Here is a 20,939-nt window from a genome sequence, read left to right on the forward strand (position 1 = left end):
GTTCTTACATTAAAAATAAGCAATGTTTATACTAAAGTGTTTAACAGGAAAAAGCTTGCTAATTTTTGTTTCTACATCTGGGAACAATGAAATCTGTTAATGTAATACTGATTTTAATAGACGGTACATGGGCAGAATCCTTGATTACAGCAGTAACAGAAGTACAAGAATATGTCACTGATTTTCCCTCTCTTCTGCTGAAGATCTGAAGTCTTGTCCAAGTCTTGATTTGAAAAGGAAGTAAATGTAGTAATTCATACAGTACAAGAGATATGCTGGGAAATCCAAGTGAAAGAAGACAGCCATTCTATTTTTCTGTGATTTCCATAAACTGTGGTTTGGCCATAAGACATATATTTCCAAGACCCTTTGAAGATTTAGCCACCCTCATATGAAATTATTATTTTCTCTAAAGGTCTAATAATGTCTGTGTGTTTAAAAGAAATAGGAAAAGTTCACTTCCAGACACAGTTTTGCTGTGCCCACGGTCTACATAACATCATTAAGTAGGGCAGAATTTAACCTATATGCTGTCTTAACTATTCTTTATGAAGTCCTTAAGAGGAAATCCTAGTTTTTAGAAAGTAATAAAGGAAAGATGATCCCATTTGGCAGAAATTCTCCAAGGAAACGGTTATTAATATAGGAAAAGCCCTCAGAACTATATAGAAGATTGCTCAGAATAAGTGTGTGTTTTCAAGGGGAAACATTTCTTTTTAGAGACTTCTGAAATGGTGTGAATGAAAGAAGAAAAGATTCATTACTTTAAAGATGTGAATGGACCAGACATCTGGACATAGTGGGGTTTATATATGAATCCAGAAATAGGCATGAAATGAATTCAGTAAGGTCTGGAGTACAAGAAGTTATATATATATTTTTAGAAGTCCCCAGTCCAACCACAGCCTTACCTTTGTGGCTTACAGTGCATGCAACTTGTGTGATAACTGGAGAGCCATTCACAGCAGCTTCCTGCAGATTAAACCGGGATTCACAGCACCCATTATCTGCTAACTGAGGGAGATTTCCCCTGTGGAATTTGATTTGGTGGGGGAATGGACTTGGACAATTTTTATCAGTTTCTCTTGTGAGAAGGTGGATGTGACCAATGCAGAGGGCATGGAACAGAGACAAAACCCGAAGCAGATCAGTGGGATCTACAACACACAAATGCCACTGTGTGCTCAGTGTCCAGGTTAATTGCTAATGACAGTGATGGGCTGGTTTGAGGGAAGTGTTCTTTGCATAGCAGGACACCTCTCTGAGGAAGTCTGTTCTTCTGAAGAAGAAAATTACTGTGAATTAATGTGTTGCTTTTTTCTGGAAACTCTATGATAAAAGTCTTGAAACACGGAAGGAACAGCTTTACAAGGAATGCAGTTAGAATGAGCCTAAACCTCTCCAATAGCCTGAGCTGCTGGGATTTCCATGCCCTTCCCAAAAGCATCCTGCTGGGGAAGGGAAATTGGGTAAATAGGTGTTACCAGTGCTGTTTGACACAAAGGTTATGGTGTGGTATTGCTCCTGGATGTGTCCCTTCTCCTGGAATGTTGAGCTCACTTTTAAACTACCTAATGCAAATGGTTATCCCTAATATGACCTTGAATTAATTATTCTTGGTTTCCATAAAAAATCCTGTTTGGTGCAATTTCTTGTGATATGTTACCAAAAACCTATGGAAAGAACAGAGGAAATGTTTTATAACTGTAAGTACTGTTATGTTAACAAATCCGATAACCTGTGTGTGATGTGCCTTTCACGTATATATCACATTTATCTAAAAACAGGTACATTTTTCACACAATAAAAAGAAAAACATACCCTCCTCCAACACGCTGCTACTTAACCTTGTTCTTTTTCATCCACTTCCCAGTGTACAGCAATCATCTAGAGCTCCCATTGCAGGAATTTAATTACTAGTTTTATTTCTACAAATGTTTGAAATTGGATTCCTTTTGTACCTTTTGTCCTGTATAAACAATATTTCCAGAAATGCTTCTGTTACATAGAAGCTTATCTGCATTTTTCAAAAGTCTCCCTGAATCAGTAAACCATAAATTTTTCATTCCATGAATCCAGCTTCAGAATATGGCAAGCAGACACATCAAATATGCTTTAACTATTACGGATTTTCAGAGGCACAGAGTTTTCTTCTGGTATTTTTAAAAGCCTGTGCTATATTTTGCTTGGAAAAGGGGAGGGGAAAAAAAAAGTGTTTTCTTCCTATTGTCTAAAATACATCAGTGCTCACATATCTCACAGTGCATCCGACATTGGCCTCCGCTGGAGTTGGGATATTGGGCTAAATGGAGCATTCCTTTATTCTGGCTCAGCAGATCTTTGTAATAGGACCTATCAGGCCCAATATTCACTTTGAATTAAAAGGGAAATGAGTAGTGGAAGGGCATGAATGGGAGAGAGAGAAGACAGCAGTGAACTGTGTAATGGGGTGGCTGAGGTGGGATACAGTTGGTGTTGCTGCTGTTTCATTGAGTAAATCTTAAGCTACCTGCACTTTCAAGGACGACAAATGAGCCTCCATGTCTGTTTTAAGCAAGTACAAGGCTCATAAGCCCTGAGTTATCATCAAAAACTAAATGAAGACAATTTTTGCTCAATCAGGTTTACTTCTTGCTCTCCAGTACAGCGTGGATGTGATGGCGGCAGCAGTTTTGTATTGGATTGTGGAAAGCAAACCTAAAAATCCCACATCTAAGGATGATAAACATACAGACAACTGAAAGTTAAAAGGAAAAAGAAAACTACTACAAGAAATTATACTGTATCACATCTGCCTTCTCTCACCATGATAGAATCTCCGCTTATGCTAGCACTGTTTTGAAACCACTGTAATATAATAAACATATATTACTTTTCTTAAAATAAAAAATTGTTAAAAGTGAACATTGAAAACATTTAACAGGGTGTATTTTTCTATTAATTGAGTTACTCTTAATCTAAGAATAAGTCTTACAGAGTGTTATCAATACAGTACTGTCAACAAGAGGAAGAAAAGAAATCTTAGTTAAATGAAATTGATAAAATTATGTTCTTCGCACTTCTCTATACTTTTGCTTACTGTAACAATAAGACTGTTTATGGGTAGGTCAGGTGACTTATACGAAGAATGCAGGATTTATAAGGCCTTTACAGAAAGTGGTTCCAGGAACTGGGTGAGAAGTTGTGTTAGGGGGCTGTGAAGCTGCCACAGTGTCCTGAGAAGGAAAGCTTCGTTGTTAACAAATGTCTCTATATTATCACGCAGGCAGTTACTTCAATGCTACTTCTTGTGGCAATTAGCAGAAATCTGGCTGCATCCAGATACCCCAGAAGTACAAGAAAAAAGTGTTTTCTATGAAAATGAATGCATAGATCTGGTGTGTTTAGACATGCTTTTTTTGTTGTTGTTTTTATTTGCTTGAAGTATTTCTAGTCTGCTTTTAGCCCCCCTCAAATATGGCCAAAAAACTCTTTTAACCTTTACCAATGTTCCATCCCCACAGTGTAGCAGACATCCTAGAACACTAAATTCAGAATTTGAGTGTCTTCCAAGTGCCTTCTGCCAGCAGTCTGGTACCATCAGCTTCAGCCGTTTCACAGGTGCACCATCATTCAGTGGTGTTACTTCTGAGGAGACCACAAAAAAGCCCACAATGACAGACTTAAAAATATTGAAGAGAGCTCCAAACAAATGTGTGTCTTTCACACCACTGAGGTTGCAGTCAGATGTCTGTACTTAAAAAGGAAAAATTCTCCCCCACCACTATTTGTGTAGTGGATTCCTTATTAGAAGCCATATAATAGATATAAAGCAGCTGGAGCTCCTTAAGTGAGTGGAGCATCTGCTGGCAGAGCAGCCAGCAGCAGCAGCTTTCTTGGATTCAAACTGCACTCCCTAGCTTCTCTTTCTTTCTTTTTTCTTCTTTTTTTTTTTTTTTTTTTTTTTTTTTTTTTTTTTTTTTTTTGGCAGATGTGCAGCAAATAGCAATCGACTGGATCACGGGGAATTTTTACTTTGTGGATCACGTCAGCGACAGGATCTTTGTTTGCAGCCAGAACGGGTCAGTGTGTGTGACCCTCATCGAGCTGGACCTTAACAACCCCAAGGCCATAGCTGTTGATCCAACATCAGGGTAAGGTCATTTCTTTGCATTAGGATTTATTTTACATGAGGCATGCTTGTCTGTGACTGCACATAATAAATGTTTCATGCAGGTGTTTTAAAAACTATTTTTACTTTTCTGTGTTGAGTTACTTGTATAGTTGCTATAATAAAGCAATAATGTGTAATGAACTTGGAGCACATAGTTAACTAGGTTAATTGCAATATTAATTGCAGCATGTGCCTTGTAACTTCTCAAAATGGAGTCAAAACTGAAAAAGCAATTTAATCCCTACTTGTCACAACATTTGTTTTTGCATTTGCTTTTCTGTAAGCTGTGTTTCTAACTAGGGTATGTGGAAAAGGAATTTTTGAAGGATTTTTATGCTGTATCCCCTCATTTACGGGAATATTGGAAATGAGTTTAACAAGTTTATTTACACAAAAAAGTGGAAGAAGTTTTACTATGCTTTAGGGGGTCAGCTATAATGGTAAAATTACATTGTATTTGCTTTTTCTGTTCCATAGATAGCTACATTCAGTGCCAGTTGGAAATTAAGCCTTGCTTAAAATACAGGGTACTAAATGTCTTCCATTCTACAACATCCACCAGCTGGGAAAAGCTTTCAAGCAATAATGATGTAAAAGCATAACTAAATAGGAGTAGGAAAAGGATCAAGTTAACTTAAAATCCCTGTTCAAAACTCCTCACCAAAATTTTGTTTTTATCTTGGTTTCATTAATCAGTAAGTAGTTCAGACCAAAATGCCTGATGGAATATGTCCTAAACTGCCATAAGCCCCTTCTCAATAAATACAAAAATATTTACTGTAGAACAGCTTGTCATCCATATGTAGACTTTTGTCAGTCTTTATTTAAAGCCTGACCGAATATTAAGATGCATTATCACAATGACTTCAATTCTGACAGGAACAGCTTGCATGTAAAGTTTACAAAGAAGTTTGATAATGTAATCTTGAGTATGGCTGTATTTCTCCCTGCAGCAGATGGTAAGCTTGACTCGATCTGACTGCAGAGTTGTTCTAAAAGAAAAATAAAAATTCATGTAGAAATTGATTTTCTGCAAGTTCTGATCTGAAAGAACTTGAAGCTTTCGAATTTGCTGACAGCAGCCTTTTTTCTGTACATTTACTTGTATATTCTTTGCTGGACTTACTGGATGAATCCAAAGCTTGTTATTAGCTAATCTTACCTGTCAGGGATGTAGGAATTTTACCCAGGCCTTTGGTGCTGTGAGGAGGGACAGAAAAATGACTGTTTTCCTTCCATTGTTATCTGCTGGCTACAAACTATTCTTGCTCAGAGAGCCACCTGCTCAGTGCCATGTGCAAGGCCAAGAGTGGCTGTTTTAGGGAGATGGAAGTGCTGGCCTGTGGGAAAGGCCACAAGCAATCATGATATTTTACAGTGTGATTCTTATTAAGCAATCTCCATTTATTTTGTGGTGAAAACACTTGGTGGAAAATTTTCTCAGAATACATGTTTCTTAGAATAACTACAGTTCAGCAGTTATTTCATTACTGGTTTTATTGGCATTTTTATTAATTATCTGACATATATTGTTCTGTTAATTGGATATCTAACATACATTTTAACTGCTAAACCCCAACTTATATATTAGTTCTGTTAGTTTTTGACTGGGTTTTGGTACAGAATGCAAACAGATAATCAAAAAGCATTCTGGCTATTTAAAAATCTTCTGATCCTTTCTTTTGGTTTTTGTTTTTGGTTTGTGGTTTTGTTTTTTTTTTTTTCTGTCCTTCTTTTCTTTTAATTCTTTCATGCTGATAGTAGTTAAGACTTATTTTGGTGTCAAAGAATTAGTGTGGTATTGCTGTCTGAGTAACTTGGTGGGTTTATTTTATTTAAAAAGTCACAAAAGCATCCACACTAAAACCACATTGCAAGTTGAGCTCTGAATGAGTTGCTGCTTGCACAGAGGAGACCATTTCCTATGCTAAGAAATTCAGAGTGTGATCCCAAGCCTTTATGTCTGTGATAAACTTCCTGTAGTAGCACAGGGTCAAGCCCTGCTATTCTTGAATGTTCATGTCTGTGTGTGATGAGTTTAGTTGTGTCGTGAACCAGAAATTCTGCTTTTATCCATAAAACAACCAAGGCACAGTGGAAAATTTGCTCATTCCAAATGGTTCCCCTCACTGCACTCAAGAATATCTTTTCTGAGTGTGGTTAATTTTACATCTCTGTGCCTGCAAGTTCTGTTAGATGTTTAGTGGTGATGGTTTGATATATTCTCCTATGAGCTTACAATGGAACTTGAGCTACTAAGCTTCTTTAGTATCTCACAGGGAGTGAAAGAACTTTTCATAAAAGTTTATTCTCATAAAACTGAATTTGAAATTGAGAGAACAAAGATTCTGCTATTCATACAGCTCTTGAAGAACCAAATTTGTTATGTTTCTAATTTAAGCATGTTACTTTGGCAGGATCTGAACTGTGTTCGATGTTTGGGTTATTCCAGACTAGGTCTAACGCACACCCACCAGAAAAATACCTCCCTCCCCCAATGAACTGGAATTTTGCTACTCAGGAGTTTTGCAGTGCTGATACTCATCTGTTACATCAACTAATCTTCTAATTAACTAATTATCAACTAAGAGTAGCACAGTGTAAGTATCAGACCTGTGTTAAGGCGAGCATTTCCAGGGGCAAAGGATGTGTCTCCACTGATCACTGGGAGCACTTCAGAGCCCAGACTTGGCAGAGAAACATGGACTGAGGGAAAACCTTGTTCAAGGATAGTAGGAAATAAAGTGGCAATTGGCAACAGAGAGGCAGAATAAATTGTTTTACAAGAATATATTATCCATCAAATGCCTTTGAACGAAGATGTTTGGCTCCATATGTCTGCCATTTGTAGTTAGGATATTTTTAATGCAGGACTTCTTTTCTTCAGTGGTCAAGGAACAGAAGTGATTACTTTTGCTGGTCCATGAAATTGGTGTAAAATTGATGATGGTGCTGCTGACTGTCAACATGAAACAAATATCAGCTGTGTTAGAACGGGTTTAGCTAAGATCCTCAGTACAAGTCTGCTGTGCTCGTGGGGAATGGTTTTTTAAAGTATTCCAGCCAGTATTCCATTGGCATATTCATGAGACTTTGATCACCGGACACTGGTGATAGGGAAGGTAACACATTTAAAACTCACAAGAGGATAGATCAGATTTAGGTTCTCTCCCAGCTCTGCCACAACCAGCTAAATGTCTGTACATAGAGCATTTTTTTTTTTTTAATGGCTCTACATCTCTTTGTATTTAATAGGAAGCATAAAATGTGTGTTGTTCAAGCTCTGTGATATTTGAATGCTTTCAGGAATGTTAGGAATTAATATTGTGGAATGCTAACTGTGCACATCTACATGTTTATTCTGTAAATATGTCTACTTAATTGCCTCCAGTGTTCAAGGTAAATTGTTTCCTTCCACCACACCACAATGGCCATGGAGAATGCACAGCACCATTTCACAAAGGAAAATGCCTGGACAGGGGGATGTGCTGCAGTTCCCTCCCAACAGGAGCTCTTCAGTCCTGATCATACTGCTCAGACATCTGAGATACATGGAGTAATATAAATACCAGGGTGTCTTTATTTCTCCTCACACTCATTTTCTGATTTCTTTGGGAATGGCAGAAAATGGGGAAAGCAGATAAGGCTGCAGCCTCAGGGCTACTTCTGGCTCCAGAAATGTGCAGCTTGTACCAATGGCTCTGATGCTATTTGGGATGCCAGCCATAACTTTTTACTAGATTTCCCAGGATACTGGGAAAAGATGAACTTTAAGGAGAGTGTTTGACATGCGGAGGGTATTGACGTAGCATCCACTGACAGAACTGTTCCAAACATAAGGAGATGTGTGGATAGTGGTTACACAGGGTGACATTGCAAAGAGGATGTGCAGAGCAAAGCTGGAGTGTGGAAGGATGTGTGGAGCAGAGTGTGGAGCAGTACTGGCAGTGAGGAAATGGCTTAGACACCTCCTACGTGAACCTCCATAGAATCATCATAGAATTTCAGAAAAGTGTGGGTTTGAAGGGACCTTAAAACTCATCCAGTTCCACCCCCTGCCATGGGCAGGGACACCTTCCTCTATCCCAGGGTGCTCCAAGCCCTGTCCAACCTGGCCTTGAAAACTTCCAGGTATGAGGCATTCACATCTTTGCTGGGCAACCTATGCCAGAGCCTTACCAGCCTCACAGGGACGATTCTCTTCCCAATGTCCCATCTAAACCTGCCCTCCTTCAGTTTGAAGCCGTTCCCCCTATTCCTGTGCCTCCAGGCCCTTGTCCCAAGTCCCTCTCCAGCTCTCTTGGAGCCCCTTCAGGCACTGAAAGGGGCTTAAAAGTCTCCCTAGAGCCTTCCCTTTAACACACTGAACAGCCCCAGCTCTCCCAGCCTAGCTCCAGAGCAGAAGGGCTCCAGCTCTTGGAGCATCCTTGTGGCCTCAGGAGTTGCTCCAGCTCCAGCAGCTCCGTGTCCTTCTTGTGTTGAGGATCCCAGGGCTGGAGGCAGCTCTGCAGGTGGGTTCTCACCAGAGCAGAGCAGAGCAGAGGGGCAGAATCCTCTCCCTTGACCTGTCCATGCTTTTTGTGATGCAGCCAGGACCTGGGTGGCTTTCTGGGGCCCGTGCGCATTGCAGGTCAATATAAAAAAGAAGGTGGAGTTAGGGGGAGAAGAGGAGGAGGGGGTAGAGAAGAATTGGAGGGGATGCACAATTACAGGCTGAAGTCATTGTAACTTGTGACTGCCATTTAAAAGTTGTATTAGGAACAAAGGGTAGAAAAGACTGCTAAAGAGATTTGTAAAAGGAGCAAGCTCACATTTTAATACTGCAACAGTGTGTGTCATGTAAATATTTGAATAAATCTTTTAATCGGCTTTTCCTTCTGCTATGGTGCAGAAATACAAAAAAACCCCACAGGCTCCACTTCTTTCTTTCACACAACATTTGTAAATGCACACAAGAAGAGATTGTGTTATGATGATGTTTGAAGAACAACAGCTATTAATGTGTTATGGTGTTATGTACCGTTTCTTGCTAATGTTACTGAGTCAGGAAAAAACAAACAAATGCACTACAGCAAAAAAAATAAAATTCCTCTGTTGCATTTTAAGTCTGTAATAGCAATCAGTTGATACCTCTGTGATTCACAAGGGGGAACAAGGGAAACAAGTGAAGAATTATCAGCTGAATTCATCCACTTCATCACCTCAGAAATTTGTTCTGAGGAAAAAAATATAAAAATATTTTTGTGTGCACTTCCTGTTCAATTCTAGGGATTCTAAGCACAGATTTTGCTGTGGCTCAAATCAAAGCCACAGTATGAAAATAATAATGATAATTTAAAATATATAATATCATTTTCTGAAACACAGTAGGGAAACTTGCCTCAGTCTAAAATTTCAGAAGATAGGAGGGAGCAAGGTGGTAAGAAGACATTTTGAAATTCAGCCTTTTGTATAAGAACAGAGTCCGAGTTGAACAACAACTTTAAATACCATGTTTGAGGGATCTAGAAAAAAAATCATAAGAAAGAGTTAATTCTGCCTTTTTAATTTTTTCGTTTTAAATTTTCATTTTTAGTTTTGAATTCGTTCTTCTTCTGAAATCTGGTAGAGGTAAGAGGAGGAAATTGGCTGTTGGTGAGCCCAGTTGTCATCCAGGGTGATTAGATGCTGTTGCAGATGTTCTTTCTCAAGCTGTGTGTGATGATCCCCGTGGGATGTTGGCTTTTCTTGGTCAGGTCAAAATGCAATGTAAGGTCCACTGAGCACTTTGCACTAAAAATCCAAGGGAATGGGAGAAGTTTTACACAGCATTGAATGAGAAGTTCTCCTTGTTAGAGAGCCATGCACAGGAGATGGTGCCTGGAGTACAGAGAAGCCATCCCAGAGGATGGAGAACAGCCCTTAATGAGTCAGAGAGATTGATGATATAAACAGAAAGAGTTTGGGGCTGACAACTGAACCTATTTGGCATCATGGGTAGACATGTAACCAGTAAGAGCTGTCCTACTTGGTGGCATCTTAGAAAAAAGATGGGTGAAGTCTCTGATGGAATGTTTGATGGGACAGAACCTGAGGCCAGCCCTCAAATCCCCCATTGCTAAATCCACAACAGCCAGCAAAGAGCAAGTCAGCTGGTGGGAGGTGGAGACCTTTCTGAATCAAATTTATTGACAGTAATTTTATTTTTCTTCTCCTTCTGTACCTATGTCTTTCAAAAAAAAAAAAAAATAGTCAAATCATAAATGACTTTGTATCAGGCACAGTGAATAGAGTTTGCATTCACCTCATATTTGCCTGGAGGTATCAATGAGGAGATGAAGATTCTTACAGGGCAGGAAGAGAAGAAATTCAAAAGCAGGGGAGGTCAAGCCATATGTTTTTCTTTATTTGTTTCATTGTTATTTAGACAGGGGAGTATTTCAGGGTAAAAATAAAACATCTGCACTTACTGTTTGCTGCCTGTTTTATTCTCTTTTTACTCTCTTGTCTCTGAGCTTTTATAGCAGCCACCAGGCTTTGGAGACACTCTGAATCTTAAAACTTTGTGGTTTTTTTCCACTCTCAGATTAGTCACCATTTTCTGCTGATCAAAGAGGAGAGTTTTAATCATTAAAGCTCACTTTTAAACAGCAAAATCATTAGTGGTTTAATAACATGCCATTATTAAAACAGCTCAGTTCCTTTCCTTGTCACAAAGATTTTCAAAGAGTTGTAAGATATATATAAGACCCACTCACTTCAAAAAAGTTTTAAAGATGACCTGAAAAGGAATTTTCTTCATTTAAAAAAAAAAAAAAACAACCAAAAAAAACCCCACAAAAAACCTCAAACCAAAAAACACCAAAAACTTTGTAGTAACTAATCATAATATGAAAGTTTTCATTAAGAATTCATATTTTGTATCTCCTCCTCCCCCTCCACACCTCCTTCAGGCTGTGAACAGTTGGAGATGGTGTAATAGAGGGGCCAAAATAAGATGAGAGAAGCAAAGATACTTAATCAGACAAAAATTATTTCTACTTTGTTATTATCCCTTGCTAGAAAATGATGAAAGAAGACTTTTTGTCTGATCTCAGGTTTTAAAAAACTGCCTTCAGTTCTGTGCTATTCAATCTTTTAATTTTAATTGTTGTAACTAAACTGAGGCATAAAACTCTGTCACCTTTACATTTCCCCCTGGATCTCTTTTCCCTTGATGCTTCAATTCCAGTGCAGCAGCACAGGTCTGCTCACTGGGAAACCTTGTGACTGCTGCTCTTGGTGAGAAAAAGGAACAAGGGGTATTGTCACATCTTTTCTCCTTCCCAAAACTAAGGTGAGACAATTCTGCATTCATGCGCAAAGAGAAAATAGGAGAAAATATGGTTCTTTTCTCCAGCAAACTAAAAAGTAAATTAAAAAAAAATTTATGAACATGCGAAGGTATGAGCTTGTATGAAAAAATCAGCTTATTCAGTTGAAAAGGACTCAGAGTCAGACAAAACTGAAGGATATACCAAGCATGTGACATAAGTGCATTAAAAAGGAGCTCATTAACAACATCAGGTTATTGGTTTGGATCAAATTGACAGCTATAATCAAAACAATAAAAATAGAATAGGCTTGCACAGGTTTGGTACATGCATGTTCTCAAGTAATGATGTGAGTGTGTTTGCTATTGTGCCTACCTTTTCATTAATCAAATATTGCTGCGTTTCAAAATGGATGAGTATAATTAATATCCAGTATTTTATAGATACCTGAAGGTGCACTGTATTTGGGCCCAAACCAAGTTGCATTCAGAGAAAAAAACAGGTACTGATAGCAGTGATAAAGGATGTACTTTTGGTAATAATCTTTTGTGAACGAGCTGGCAAAGTGAACACTGGCAGTGTTATTAAAATAGTGCAGAACTGATGTTCTGAGACTTGGTATTACAGCAGTAGTGCCTGGAGAATGAAAAGCTAACTAGAGTAATACTGATGAAGCATGAACTCAAGTGAGCCTTTTTTCTTATGCAGCATGTGCCCCATAATGGATTTCATATATTGCTACTGAGAGGAACAATATTTGAGTAGTGTCAGTAAGTATGGGAGAAAATCAGTGGGAATACAAAAACATTGATGAAATCACAAGATAGCTGTGGTTTGTAAAAAGAAAAATTACAAAAAAAAAAAAAGAAGCTTGTAAGTCAGTAAAACTTTTCTTCACTTATCAAAAGTTTGGTCCACAGGACCATGAAGACAGTTGTGTCTCTCTCAATGGGCTCAGGTTCTCCTGGAGGACTCAGCTGTCAAATGACAGCATCTTCATTACCCAAACCAGCTTTGCCTGGTGCTTTTGGTCCCTAAACATCAGAACTGTCTCAGCAAACCAGGCTGAACACATGAGCAGCGACAGCCCCAATAAAACTCCGTGAGCTGCATTGCCTGGGGCCATCCACAGCTGATCCAAGACTTGTCCTCCCACTGAGCTTTCCCCTCTCCCTGTGTGATTGGAGTAGTTACTCTGCTGCCTGTCCTCAAATCCCTCGCCTTCAGTCCTTCACCAATTAAGCTTCTGCTCAAAATGCTCATCTTTGACTGAAATTACTGTGGATCTATGAATTATAATTTGCTTTTTGTAAAGGAGACTCAGGAAATGGACGGGTTACTCTCCCTGGAATGGAAGTCTTGAAGTACTTTTTTTTTTTCTTTTTCTTTTTTTTTTTTTTTTAAAATAACTGAGATGTCCAGGCAAAAGGTACATGATTTAAATCACCCTAGCAGTGATTTTCTTCAAGTTGAAAGCAATTAAGCTTGAGAGAATTGAGGCCACTTTGTTTCTGAATGGGCATATAAATGGGAGTTTAAGGCTCCATAATGCATGGACATTATGTCATGTCCATTTGAAGTCTCCTTTTATTTTTTTTTTTTTTTTTTTATTTTATTACCTGATTGTCTTATTATCTAACCAGCTTCTGTAAGGTCATTTAAGTTAAAGACAGGTACTGATATGAATTGGAGCACTGCATGAGTGGAAGAGCAGAACTGAAAATACAGCTGCTTAGGACCCATCTTTTTCTAAGATGTACTCGTTTATTCTGGATTTAAAAATATCTGTGTGTGTATATATATATATAGAAAGAGAGAGAGAGAGGGTTTGTTTTTTTTTTTCTCTCTAAAATGAACAAAATGAAAACAGGAACAAAAAGTTCATGTTTAACACAGTGTATTATGATGTTATAAAGTTTTCCAAATCTGCTCTCCTAGTGCAGCCCACATATTTATTGTGGGTTTTTAACTGTCATAGTATTGCAGTAGTGCAAAATTGTGTAAAGCATGAATTTTCTAATAAGCTCTTGTCATGCCATTCTTTTCCTTCTTCCCACAAGATAAATAACCACCTGTGTAGATGCCATGTTTGAAGCATAAAACCACTAAATCATAGAATATTCTGAGTTGGAAGGGACCCAAAAGGATCATTGAGTCCATTACTCTCGCTCTGGATTAACCAGAACCACCCAGAGTAGCAAAAATGATGAATTCAGTCAATTCAGTTAATTCATCAGCAGTATGATGATATCATCCTGATGGAACTGCTGTTTTCTCAGGGCTGATTACATGGATGGTTATTTTTTAAAAAAATTGATTTTTCAATTTTATTTTTTTCCTGAGGTTTCTTTCATGTCAGTGCCCTTGTTGCTACGCTCAGTGGTGTGAACATGCCCTGCTGGAGCTCAGCTGCAATGTGACCCCTTTTGGTGGAAGATAGAGAAAAGCTGGAGGAAATCTGGAGGTATTAATAAGAAATAAAAGATGTAAAAACCCCATGGCCTGTGTAAAACTTGCAGGAACCATGGTAACCTAGAAGAGAAAATCCATACTATTTCCTATAAAAGACCAGTAAAATAGCAAGGGAGATTATAGTTCTTATTAAAGAAAGAACAAGAAAAATAATTTTAATTAGCAGACCCTGGTAAATAGAGGAAAAAGTTTCAAGTCTGAGGAGACATTAGCATACAACTCATAAAAGTTGGAGTATGTCATTAGGGACTTTTTGGACTGTCTGCCTTGCAGGGATGTTTAGCCTTGCATTTCACATCCTCCATACAACAGCATATAGATGTGTGCAGATCTATAAGCTTATAATGTCAAAGAACAGTATACTAGAGGAATAAATGTCAATAAATCTGTTTACTAACATTTCAGTCATTTAAAAAGTATGGCTGAATCACTACCCAAGTAACCCTTTGTTTTGTCTGTCCACTTGAAGGAATTTGAGAGATTCTAAGGAAAATGGGTCAGTATATAAATTTTAGGATGTTTTGTTTTTTCTTTTAGAGGTGATAGGATTTTCTGTAGGTAAAACTGAAAACTGGGTTTTATAGGGATTTCTATACCAAAAATTTATCATGGAACACATATAAAAGTTCCTAACCACAGGCTGCATCCTTGCTTTTTAGGAATTGCCTTGATTTGAGTGATTGAATTGTAAGTTTAAAAGTCATGTTTAGTTTTGTGTTCATAAAGTAGCACCAGCAGCTTTCTCACGTGATGGCTGAGAAGGCAAATTTCTGCCTTGGGTAGAAGGTTGTGGCACTGGGAGTGAGGAGCAGCTTTTCTTTGGAGATGAGTGTTTCCAACTTACTGACGCAATTTCTTTGTTGTGTTTGATCAGCCACGGGGCTGTTAAATAAGCTGTCCAAAGTTATCTATTGGAACACACAACTGTGCCAACCCACAGTGGAAGGAGAATCAATTTCTGCTTTACCATCCTAAAAACTCTACCAAAAGTCCTCAAAGTGTGGGAGCAGTGGCTCTCTTTTGTTTTTGAAATGAATATGCTCTATGCTAGAAACTTTTAAACCTTGCTCATTACCAGTTAGCTGGAGCTAGTTGGTTCATTTTCACACAAAAACACATCAATGCACACACAAAAAACTTGTTCCAAATTTGCAGTTGGCCTCAGTCTCGGTGTTTCTAAGGAACAGAATTTAGGAGTCTGGGCAGGGTCCAGACTGGCACTTGAAAACTTGTTTACCTTGAATCAATGGGTAATTAGCTCACTGAGGATGCAAACTTTCAGCATAGGGCAGTCTAGAAAAAGGCCATCAAGTTAAAAAATAATCTCATTTACTCCACTTCAGTTTGGTTTAGATCATTTTTATTCGTTAGGATGTGACAGCAAATCGACAAACCCCAAACCAAAATACTCAGGGATCTATATTTAACAGATATTAAATGAGAACACCCTATTAATAGTAGGGTATTTGAAACTCACTGCCTTTTTACATGCTGAGAAACCAGCAGTTGCAGTCTGAGAGCTTTGGAAGTTTTACGAACACACGGCTTTGCTGACAGACTTCTCCGGCCCCAGGAACTGCACAGCACCACCTTGGCTGTTCTCCTCCAGCAGAATGGAAATGCACTGTACTTCTGCTGGCACAGCTGCTCTGGCTGAGCATAAGGAAAGGAGAACAAGCAAACTGCATTCTCAACAGGGATTACACTGCCTTCAACAGAAAACCAGACCTCTAACCAAAATATTTAAATTGGAACAGAAAACGGTTGACTGCACCAAGCCAAGCTCTTGTTGGGATTCCTGAGTGTCTGACATGGTTTACTGATGTGAAAACAGTGCATCTTCTGAAAGTTCAAGGATTTTTTTGTTTGTTTTTATGTATGAATCTCCTTGTTAAATTACTGTTCTGTTTCTTGTCACATAGAGTTTTCTGAGTGTAGTAATATTTTAGTAGATCACAATACTTTGGTGTATGCAGCTGTCACTTCAAAAAAATTGATATCTATTCTAACATTTTCAAACATGAAATCCTAATATTGGAATTTGCATGCATGTTTAAGTATTCAGTATGCTGGCAGCTTTATTTTGAAAGGTTTGAATGCCCACAGGTCTTACCCAACTCAGGGAACAGCTGAGACTGTTCAATTGCTGAAGTGAGGCTACTTATGTAATACATGTGTGTGTCTGTGTATGATTTCCAAGACTTTAGGAGAGGATTCCTGTCTTTTGCTGGTGAATTATTGTAGCTCAATGTTCTGCAAGACACTTCTGCCTATGTATTTTAAATATAATTGTGTATATATTGAAAAAAAAAAAATGGATGAGCCACCTGTGTTCTCAGACAGAAGTTTTGGCTGTGTTCAACTGTCTGTGATTTGGGATGAGGTTTTGAAAATATAATGTCTTGGTGTCACAGGCAGAATCAGGCTTTGCAACATCAGGCTTAAGCTGAGCAGTCATAATTACTGGGTAGGCTTGAAATTCTGGTTTAAATTCCGGGGGAGAATCATTTCATTTAATCTTGGGAGGATTTTGTGAAGAAGAATTCATTAATGTCTGGGAAGCAGTCGGAGACAGAGGTGTGAACACTGGTAAGTGCCTGTTGGAAATGAGCAGCTTTGCATTCTGAGCAGGATTTGAACAAAATGCATCTTTGTCGAAGGGTGTGAGGCATCACATTATGTAAGGAAGCAGCACTCTTCAGAGCACAAGGAGGGTGTTTTGAAATAATAATCAGGGGAGATGTAATCAAAGAATTCTGATTGCTCATATCATGGGATAATTTAAGACAACACAGGAATCGTAGTGCTTGCTAGCATTTGAATGCTTGGATTTTAGTCACTTGCAACATTTTTATGTGCATTTTTATTTTGTTCTTATTTATCTCACAGCCTGGAGACAGGTTACATAGATCCACATGTGTTCTACCTTTTCCAGTTTGTATGGAAAGGAGTAGAGATTAGGGGTAGAAGCTGAGGGCTTGCCTATTTTATCACATTCTTTGAAGGCAGAGTAAACAAGCCTGCAACATTCCACCAGCAGGTTTTGTCTAAATTTCATAATCCATAATATTCAGAGAGGAGATTCCATGAACTCTACGTTCTTTGCCTCTGTCAACTAAAGGTTATTGTCTCTAATTATGCTGTGAGCAGGCACGGAGAACAATTTATTTCCCTCTTCTTGCAGTGACTTTTTAGCTACTTCAGGACAACTAACAGATACTTCTTTTAATATAGACTAAGAAAACTCCACTTCTTGCAACTTCTTTTTTCATATATTTCCCACCCCCACCACCTCCTTCATCCAAACTTCTGATTATTTAGTTGCTGCACTCTAGATAGTCTCTGTTTGGTCTCCATTTTCCTGGAAAGCTGAGGGAAGTAGGAAAGTTTGTTTCCTGTTGTAAACACTTCAGTGTAATACTCACTATTTTTTGGAGTTTTTCCCTTTGCACTGTGATAGAAATTACTTGGGTCTAGATTCTGGGTCAGGTGTTACCTTGGTAAAAGTGATTTAATGATTTTTATTTCCCTCTTCCTGTTACATTTTTTTTTTTGCTCCTGTTCTTTCTGTGCCCTTCCAGCTGTCACTCCCTTCCAGCTGTCACTGCCTCACCTTTTAGATCCTTTCCTGAAGTGCTCTTGTGGCTCCAGGTGATCCCTGTCTTGTATCTGTGTAGATGATTCACTAATGATTATAAAGAGGGGATTAAAAGTGGGATTTTGCACAGGGGAAGCCATTTGGTTGGTTCAGCTTCTGTTGAAATCACACTGTACAGACAGCTTTTCCTAAACATCCTACTCAGCTGCATCCTATTTCAGCTGGAACAGTGGGATGTCTAATTCCCTTCTCCATACTCCTTGTCATCCCTTACTTTTTGGTGCTGTTTTTCAAAGCAAGATGTGTCCTGTATTCTGTGGCATGTTGTTCATTATTCTGAAAGATAGTTTTCTGAGGGCCAGCAGAACTTCAGAAAATTCCTTCTACTGTGTTTCCACTTCCACTTTTTAAGTGGCACTGGAAGGTACAGAGGGACACAGCTGCAGAGTGTGGGGAGTGTGAACTCCTGTCTGTCCTCACCTCAGTGTTACATGACTTCGAGCAGGGTGAAGTTGGCAGCTGTTGCCTCTCAGCACAATAATGTGTGGGCTGGCTTTTGACCCTTGTGTAAAAAGGAAAAGAAAAGCCAAAAAACCCCACACACAGGATAAGACTGCTGTAGCAGAATTACAGGTGCTGAGAGATTGAATGCAAAGGCTTTCTGATAAAGAGATTTATTACTGTAAATACCTACACACAGACCACAGGAGTGGATAGGGATACTCATCTCTTTCATCTCATGTATTCCTTAGAGATACGGCTGTGTATGATCTGCTTCCCTCTTGCCAGTTACTAACAGGAAATATTACTTGACTAAACTCCATTAGTAGTTTTCAGAAACATCAGCCTCAGAAATATTTCCATTTAGCCTGTAGCTTGTTAATCAAGTCCCTGTTCATCTGTCCTATGAGCCATAAAGTTCTGCAGTGAACATCTAATTGTAATGAACATCATGGACCAGTTACAAGGTGTGAGCAGTAACACATCCACCAGCGAGTGCTCTGTGCTTGCTGACAGTGCAGCTTTCACCAGATGGGGCCCTCGGTGCCTCCTGTGCCCCACAGTGCTTTCTGGCCTCTGTCAGATGGTGCTTCTGCCTTCTGTGAGATTGTTACTGCTAAATGTTTTGGGGTTTTTTATTGCCCAAAGACCAATGAACTATATCACCTTGAAGGCATTGGCTTCAACAGATGAAGGCAGCAGGTGATGCTGCGGATGAAATGTTAATATTTTAATGTAAAGTTTGGCTTGCATTCCAGGATAGTAAGAATACAATTAAATTATATAATTAAACATGATTTAAAATGGCAACAGCAAAATGATCATGTCCTTACTGCAGGCACTCACAGGCAAGCTCCAGCCATGTCTCACAATGTGCTGCTCTTAATTAATTACTCTTTTCTTCATTTCTTTGTTAACTCTGCTCAGTTGTTACATCACTTTAAATACGGAGTGGATGCTTGTTGTGGTGTTTGGTTTAAGACATACAACTTAGGCCTAACAAACTCACCAGTTAACAGGGTTGCAGGAGGACGTAAGAGGTCAGAGCCTGAAGTACCAGAGCTGTATGGAAGTCACTGACATCAGGACAGTCGTCTTGAGGGGCAAACATTGTCTTGGAGACCATGAAAGTGTCTTGTGGCAAGTGCTGTGGCTTGGCTGCCTGAATTTACCCATGTCTCACACCTAGTGAGCAGTCAGCAGCCTGCTCCATTTCTCCAGCAACAGGTCTGACCTTTAGGCTCCTGCAGAGTAGAGCTCTGAATTCCAGAAATCCAGGTGCCCTTAGCACCAGCAAGGACAAACTGGGATTTCAGTCAGCTGATAGATTCCTTTCTTTCCTGTTAGAGAAATGCAATGCTGATGTGTATATTGACACCTCTTTTCCTTTTGCCTCAGTGGCTCCAACCTCCACTTGTTAAAAAGTTCCACACAAACAAGTTTGGGCATTTTCATTCAAGTAAATGTATGGAAAAGGGGCTGTGGGACTGACTCCAATGCATAATAAGCTATAGAAAGCAAACCAGAGGAACAGCTGCTGCCAAAAATTCTCCAGAAAATTCTGCAATCAACCCTGCAATTGATTTAGAATGTTGTAGAGAAAAAGTGTTCTTGGATTTTAATGTTCCAAGTAGCACAACTAAACAAATACAACATGGATTATCCTCTAATATATAAAATGGCAAATGTTATATTGCAGAAAGATAAGGATTGAAATCCCAGGCAGAAATGCAAACGTAGTTGCTTACACATACAAAAGATTGTACACCTCAGCTGCTGTTCAACATCTGTCCCCTGAAGGTAATGAGATAAACACATGACAAACAACATGTAAATATCTGGCAATCAATACACCTGGAATCATGGGGAGGGGCACATAAAGCTGAAATCCACTTACTGGGGCTGGACCTCAGATAAATGACAGTGTAACACTCAAAGGATTACTTCAAAATATAGATGAGGTATAATCACAAGAATTTTGCCTGAGTCAGTGCCTGATCTGTGGGTTTTGTGTTTGTTGAACTGGCTTGTTACAAGCCAGCTGTGGAATTTTTAGGATTGCATTTGAGGGTTTGTAAAAGGTGAATGGGAAAAGTAATCTCATACACAGACTGTTGTACCACACGTAGATGAGGTTTTTTAAGAGCTGCCTCAGAGGTGCAGTTTTCCACTGGGAGAAAAAGAATTGCACCTACAAATAAACCCTTAGAGGTATCACTAAAAGTATCCTTTCTAGAAACATCCCCCCACACTGTTTTTTTGTATTTTCATTTTGGTAATTCTGAGGCCTAGAATAGCACACAGTCTGATTGCAGTATGTGTAACTCCTTTCTATTTATCACTCTCACATTCAAATGCACCTTAAATGCTCAGCTGAATAAATACAATGCAGATTACTGCTTGATATATTAAATGCCAAATACTATCTTGCCAACAGCCAAGTATCTATTTATGTTTTGGCTTGCCTCCGTATTCACACATAGTGGGGCTTAATGATGGGTATTTTATTCCACCATGATATGTCTCTGCATAGGTGTTCCAGGGGAAAAGAGACCATAAAAAAAGATGTGAACTTCACAGTTACAGAGCCTTCTCTATGATCAAGTTTAAATGGATGTGTTTTAATGTCTCGAGGCCATTGCTTCTCTCTTCAATTTTGAATCACATTGCAAAGCTGTAGAAGGGAAAGTACAATTTAGTGCTTAAAATGAGTATAGACAGACGTGGAAAGGACAATATGGAATGCCAGGTTGTGGAAAGGGCAGTAAGAATAATCTGAGGTCAGACAAGCAGATACAATTCAAAGTGCAAAAGGAGCAAATTGGGAAAAAACTATACAAAGAGTGGACCAACTTATTTGGGGAAAAAATAAGAAGAGAAAAAGGAAAGGAGGAACAAGAAAAAAAAGCTTCAGCATGAAGAG

At 38.8% G+C, this 20,939-nt stretch overlaps 1 protein-coding gene across 1 annotated transcript in view; it reads left to right on the plus strand.

Moving 5' to 3' along the window:
- LRP1B (LDL receptor related protein 1B) overlaps positions 1-20,939 on the plus strand; it is a 483,986-nt gene that overhangs the window by 208,654 nt on the left and 254,393 nt on the right. Inside the window, exon 7 of the mRNA XM_017740107.1 lies at positions 3,971-4,133. Coding sequence (XP_017595596.1) covers positions 3,971-4,133 — 163 coding nt within the window. The remainder of the gene's footprint in view (positions 1-3,970; positions 4,134-20,939) is intronic.

The sequence above is a fragment of the Corvus brachyrhynchos genome, unplaced genomic scaffold (assembly GCF_000691975.1).
Source record: "Corvus brachyrhynchos isolate BGI_N302 unplaced genomic scaffold, ASM69197v1 scaffold126, whole genome shotgun sequence".
In the NCBI taxonomy this organism is placed as follows: Eukaryota; Metazoa; Chordata; class Aves; order Passeriformes; family Corvidae; genus Corvus; species Corvus brachyrhynchos.